This window comes from Sinocyclocheilus rhinocerous, unplaced genomic scaffold (genome assembly GCF_001515625.1).
Source record: "Sinocyclocheilus rhinocerous isolate Xijiao unplaced genomic scaffold, SAMN03320098_v1.1 scaffold2138, whole genome shotgun sequence".
Classification (NCBI taxonomy): domain Eukaryota; kingdom Metazoa; phylum Chordata; class Actinopteri; order Cypriniformes; family Cyprinidae; genus Sinocyclocheilus; species Sinocyclocheilus rhinocerous.
Window position 1 is genome coordinate 383,621 of NW_015656024.1, and position 6,623 is coordinate 390,243.

General features: G+C 34.8%; 1 protein-coding gene across 1 annotated transcript in view; it reads right to left on the bottom strand.

Annotated features, from left to right (window-relative positions):
* Positions 1-2,819, bottom strand: part of LOC107719274 (probable rRNA-processing protein EBP2) — an 8,343-nt gene extending 5,524 nt beyond the window's left edge. The window contains exons 1-3 of the mRNA XM_016526667.1: positions 2,638-2,819; positions 1,879-2,096; positions 327-414 (exon numbers count right to left, since the gene is read on the bottom strand). Coding sequence (XP_016382153.1) covers positions 327-414; positions 1,879-2,096; positions 2,638-2,712 — 381 coding nt within the window. The 5' untranslated portion in view covers positions 2,713-2,819. The remainder of the gene's footprint in view (positions 1-326; positions 415-1,878; positions 2,097-2,637) is intronic.
* Between the last annotated feature and the right edge of the window lie 3,804 nt (positions 2,820-6,623).

The window sequence follows — 6,623 nt, forward strand, 5'->3', positions numbered from 1 at the left end:
TTCCTGTGATCAAAGCTGAATTTTCAACATCATTACTCCAGTCTTCAGTGTCACATGATCCTTCAGAAATCATTCTAATATGCTGATTTGCTGCTCAGGAAACATTTCTGATTATTATCAATGTTGAAAACTGCTTAATATTTTTGTGAAAACTATCAATTTTCTCAGTATTCTTTGAGGAATAGAAAGAACAGCATTTATCTGAAATAAAAATATTTTGTAATCTTCCTTACTGTCAACTTTGATCGATTTAATGAGGAAACAAAACAAAAATGAATTCATTTCTTTCAAAAAATAAAATAAAATCCATATTACTGACTGCAAACTTTTGAACGGTAGCATATATTCTCATGTCCTGAGGTTACTGGCTCTCCTACTTCCACGGTGTACTGGACAAAGTGCTTTCTATAAAGCCTGGTCGTCATAATGATCTTTAAAATAGCATCATATGACCCTTTTAAAAGCATCATAAAGGCATGTGATTTCCAAATAGGGAGGTAACATTCATAAATAAGGTAGGGCTGCACGATTAATCAAAATAAAAACCAAAATCACAATATGGCTTCGTATAATTATGAAATCATAAAGGTTTTGTTTTTTAATAGATTAAATATATGCACGGCATGTTTTATGATCAGAGCGGTTGGATCAGTTCACAGGAAATGCTGCTCCATCTCTCATTTATAACATGTATTAAAAACCAACTTGTGCCAAACATCTTCCCAAACCTGTAATGAGAAGCGTTTCTAAACCTGCTGTCCAACAAAAGAGCACATTTAATAACATGATTTTACTCCAAACTCACTTCACAACATCAGTCGAGCATTTGAAATAACTTCCTATTGTGATCTTACGTGGAATTATATCACAGAATGAGGCAGAAAATATATTATTTTATAGTATTCTGTACTGTAATAATAAAGGCTATGTTGATTAGCATTGCATTATAAATATCATTTATTCTTAAGAAAACACCCGAGACGAAATACTCCAGGAACTGGTTTGGACAACCCTGCCTTTGTCTATATTAGGAACTTACTCATAAGTTATATGTGACCCTGGAGCACAAAAGCAGTCTTAAGTCGCTGGGGTATATCTGTAGCAATAGCCAACAATACATTGTATGGGTCAAAATTATAGATTTTTCTTTTATGCCAAAAATCATTAGGATATTAAGTAAAGATTATGTTCCATGAAAACATTTAGTACATTTCCTACTGTAACGATATCAAAACTTACTTTTTGATTAATAATATGCATTGCTAAGAACTTCATTTGGACACATTTAAAGGCGATTTTCTCAATATTTAGAATTTTTTGAACCCTCAGATTCCAGGTTTTCAAATAGTTGTATTTCAGCCAAATATTGTCCTATCCTAACAAACCATACATCAATGTTAAGCTAATGTATACATCTCAATTTCAAAAAATTGACCCTTATGACTGGTTTTGTGGTCCAGGGTCACATATTACTTATGTATTTATCATATTTAGACTTTTTGAGCAAGGATGCCCTTCAACTTCCAATATTAAATTAAACATAAATCACATGTGTTTATAGCGCACCCTAATGCTCGCAGCACCCTATTCTGTGTAAAAAAATAATAATTCTCTCTAAAGAAATTTTAAGTAAACGTATGAGAAGCCATACTTTTTTCTTCAAATAAGCACACTTTTGGAAAAGGTTTTTTTTTCCCCCTCAGTGGATGCATAAGATATCTGTGTTTCTTCTTAAAGGCATGGTCTCTGTTTATTTTGCATACCTCTTGTCAAAAATTAAGAAACTACTGTCAAAGATGTGAATCATAAAGGAGTTATTATAAAATATTGTTAAGTAAACATTATAAGTCAAGCAGCATCCTTGTTTTACACACTTACAAGTACATCTCCCTCTGAAAGTCATCCTCTGCACTGACGTCTTCACTACCTTCAGGTTGCTGCGCTCTGCCCTCCGCTTTTGCAACAATGTCAACAGCTGGGTAGTTAGTGAGGTCCAGCCTTTCAGCCCACGGCAGGTTCCTCTTAAACTCAGCCAGACATTTCTTAAGACCCTCCTGAATGATGTAGAAGAAAATCATTACAGATATTTTATTGGACTTCTCAACAAATCATTTCAATTGATAAATTACTAACTCTATAAACCATACAGTATCATATTTGATATGAATTTCTAAGGCCTCTAAATTAGCAACATTATCAAATCGGTTATACACAATCTTCTACATGCATTGTCATCTAATTTATTCATACTTTTAAAAATGATTTTTATAAAGTAAACGTAAAAATAACTTTTATCTGGTTCGAAATATTGATTGACTAACGCATTTTAGGTTTACTTGATTACCCATACATAATTTCTTAGAAAAAAACGCATTAAAATGTAAGTATTAAATATGTCAGGCTTTTGAGGAATGTTTATTTGTCCATCACTCAATCATCATTGTACCGACTGCATTATACGCTTTGCCTTCCAAAATAAAAACATTACATATAATCTTACTATGCCATATTATTGGGCGATATAGAGCTGTTTTGGATCTCTTACCTACTTGTTGACTTATGTAGCACAAGTTGCTGTAATATAAAACGATAGGCCTACTGCTTGAACAAAACACATGAAATGCACTATATTCTCACCTCGCCGTCTGATAAGTCGTCGTCGTCTTCCTCGGACTCAAACCCCATCTGGGGATCCTCATCTATTTCTACCATTGTAAAAGAATACAGAACGGGAATTGGACAAATAAATACAGTAACAGAAGAATTCACAACATCCCCATGCTTCACGTGTGGACAAAACTGTTTCTCACTAGTGTGAGTAACATTAAAGCCCTGACGGAAACAGAGGACGGCAAAAGAATGGTTCCGCTACCGGAAACCTTGGCGCCTCGTTCTTCGGGTTTATGGCAGCGCATAATCTATCATTTTATTTAAAGAAAACATATAACAAAATAAAAACGTTTAAACCCAAGAGTTATAAACACACTAATACCCTGTCCCCCTCAGTGTTAACACGTCTGTGTTCAGGTAAAATAGGCCAGGGAATCTGCAGCCTACAGCAAAACCACCATATGAACAAATAACCGAATGCTCTTTTAATAATTTAATTTACAGCAGGGCCGCTGCTGGCCAAATGGGTGCCCTAAGCAGAATAGTATTGTTGTGCCCCCTCCCTCAAAAAAGAAAAAAAAAAAACCTACTATAAGGGGTCAAAATAGAACTTTAATAAAATATAAAAGTAAATAAATAAATTGTATTATTTATAAATTACAATTGTAGCTCTAGACAGTTACCTATGGCTATGATTTTATTAATACAGCTGTCTGATTGATTTTTACAGCATGACATTATAATGTATAAAATGTGTGGAGGTGTAAGCACTTATAAATCCCCATAAAATAAAGCCGACTTGACAGTTAGCCTACTTCCTGAATATGCACAGCCCTAATAATGATATAAAACTATATTGTCAGCGCACCATGGTTCTACAAATGAATTGGTTCTATGCATGTTCATGTTACATGTTAAGCTATTCAGCCATTCTTAATGATGGAAACTGATTCTTATCCTGTGGAACATTATACTGTAGTATTACAGCCAATTGAACCTGCTGATTCATCAGAATTTGCTATTAGCCCTGACCATCACAAAATCATGAAACTAAGCATGTTTCCTAAAAATGACTGAAATGAAGTTTTTGACTTGCACATGAGATATAAGCATATTAGTCACCCTGTGGCCCATTTTCACAGAATTTAATACACATGTAGCTACTGTACATTTTCACACAATGTACTGTACGTCATTTTTTTTGTCTTGGTAGGCCATTCAGACTTGCAATTATTAACCACTGACATTTTATTGGTTGCTGCCAGCCGTTTTTGTTGTTTTGTACAAATGACTGTACAATTCATTAATTGATTTAATTTTCCTTTGATCAAACTGTTGCAGAGTTATGACAGGATTTAGTTGTAATGCCCCCTATGGGCAGATTCTGAAGCATATTTAAATTGTTCTGTTGTCTGTGTGCCTGCCAAACAGTGCAGTACCTTCGGTGCTTGGACCCCTAAATAGAATTTCTTTGTAAAAAGAGCTTTTAATTGTAGTTGTGTTTTACATGAAGTGTTTGTAGATGTGTCTTCAGCTGTTTCTTAAGGGTAGTAAATTGTAGGAAGTGAATGAAGGTTGTGGAAGATGACTCTATACTTGCGATGAAACCACCAGGCAGCACTCGTTCACTGACTGTAGATGATGTGGTAGAATGAGCTGTGGAAGTGTACTGAGGTAGGATGGTGCTCTTGTTCAGTTGCAGAGATACAGTGATTTTCCGATGTAGTAAAATGAAACACATGATTATTTTATTGTAATAAAAAACATTACCGTGTTAATTTACTGTTGACACATGACTCACATTTACCACTGTGGCGACTCAAACAGTGCATGTAGATGTACTCATGAACAACATGGAATAGAGATGACCAGTATTAGAGTGATTTAATTTTGAAATAATGTGATATTTCAACAGAAGTTAATAATTTTTGGTGTATTTTGGTATTTTTATAGATGGGTTTTACATATACCAGCAAATACCTTGTACAGTTAGTTGCACACAAACTCCATAGACTACAATACTACTGCCATACAAGCAGTTGAATGTTCAGATATGAATTTAATGAACATACATGTAACTGCAACAACTCAATGTATCCATGATGACATCACTGCGGGGCACCGCCCCCATCAAGTTAGCCAGGGAAGAAGCACACTTCAACATGTTAAAAATAAGCAGTGTTGGGGGTAACTCATTACAAGTAACGCGGACTGGTAGTCATGTTAGCACCTATTAAAAATCAAAACTGTATTTCGTTTGTTTTGTGTGTGCGGGGCGCCGGACAAATGTATGGAAGCCCGTTTCCGCCACTGAATAAAAAATAAAAAGACTTTTTATCTCACAATTCTGACTTTTTTTTCTCATAATTGCGTGATACAAACCATAGACTGTAAAAAAAAAAAAAAAAAGATACAAACTCGCAATTCTGACTTTTTTTCCCCTTCAGAATTGAGAAAAGAATTGAACTTACCGTGTTCTTTAATTGCTGTTCAATGAACTTCCCAAACAGGAGCATGTAGAGGGAAAGCGTCATGCGCAACAAGGAAGAGAGAAGACCAGACATATTTCAAAATATGTTTTTGTGATGTTCTTTTTAACATATTAATGATTATTTGATGTGCTTCTATAAAGATTTAAACCTTGTTCGTCCCAGTCGCACACAAGAACTACAGACTACAGCTGTGTTCCAGTTTATGACGTTATAGAACGTTCGTACAAATAAATGAACACATTGTAACTGCAGCTCAACCTGTCCATTATGACGCCACTGGAATGTTACACGGTCTGTTGTTGTTCAAAAAAACCAGTGAGCTGTAAAATAGCGCAAATCACAAGCACGTAGTCCAGAACAGTCATTGATAAACGGCCTGGGATGCACAGTTTGGATGCATTGAGTATGGAAACAACACAAATTATAAAAGTCCTACCTTAGACATATGAAGACTTGCGCTGTCTTTAAAACTCCATTTAAATGTTTATATCTGGCGTTTAAAAAGCAGCTGAATATAATTATCTATTCTAATACATCCAAATGCAAACATTTCTAATTTCTATGAGAGTGTTCATAAACGCAGGCTATTTGATCACTTTAGCATTAGTTAAACAGAGAAAAGGCGAAAAATCAAAAGGTTTTCTTTCTTATTTGCATCACACCAGTGGAAATCACGGCAGTTTATTACGGTACTTTCCGAGCAAATTTCATAAAAATATCCAGGCTGAATGTTAGGATCCAAACACAGGAGGGCAGCAGAGCATCACTTACTTCGTCCATCACTGAAAACTGAAAGACCACTGAACTGTAAAAATTCAAAATTAAATTTTGTTCAATTTCACCGGATTATAACTTCGCAAAGCTCTGTATTATGGGTTTTAGGATGATGTCTGTGTCCTACTTTGTATGGGCACTGTTTTTATTTATTTATTTATTTATTTATTCACTCACTCACTCACTCACTCTAGCCCTATATCTATCTTTGGTTTACCAAATTCTCTGTTTTATTTTCTCTTTCTATGTTTTATATAATTTGTATAGTATTTTTTTATTATAATACTGATTAGGCTTGGGTTTATCAAATACATAATAAGCTTGAATATCATTATTTATCACCTGTTTTCATTTATTATTGGTGTGAAGTCATACTTGCAGATGTTTGTTGATGTTAAAATGGATGGCTAAACAAGCTTATTTATGGCAGCCGTAAATACTTCATTTTTACGGCTATAATAATCATTCGTAATTTGTAAATAGTCGAATATACGGGCAAATTTATCGTCGAAGTTTACAGACAAGCCAGTTTTTGGTTTTGGGGACTTTTTCTGTCAGGTGGTAGGGTTGGTGTTTGATGTGGGCGGTGAAATGGGCGTGGTTTGTCGTCTTGGAGGACGCAGACGCGGTAGCTTGTTGTTACCGTAGTAACTAACTAATCAACACTGCAGTGTTAGATGCAGAGCAAACAAACCAACCCGCTTATATCTTTCTTTTCTACAAAGTGTTGGCTAATAATTTTGTCAG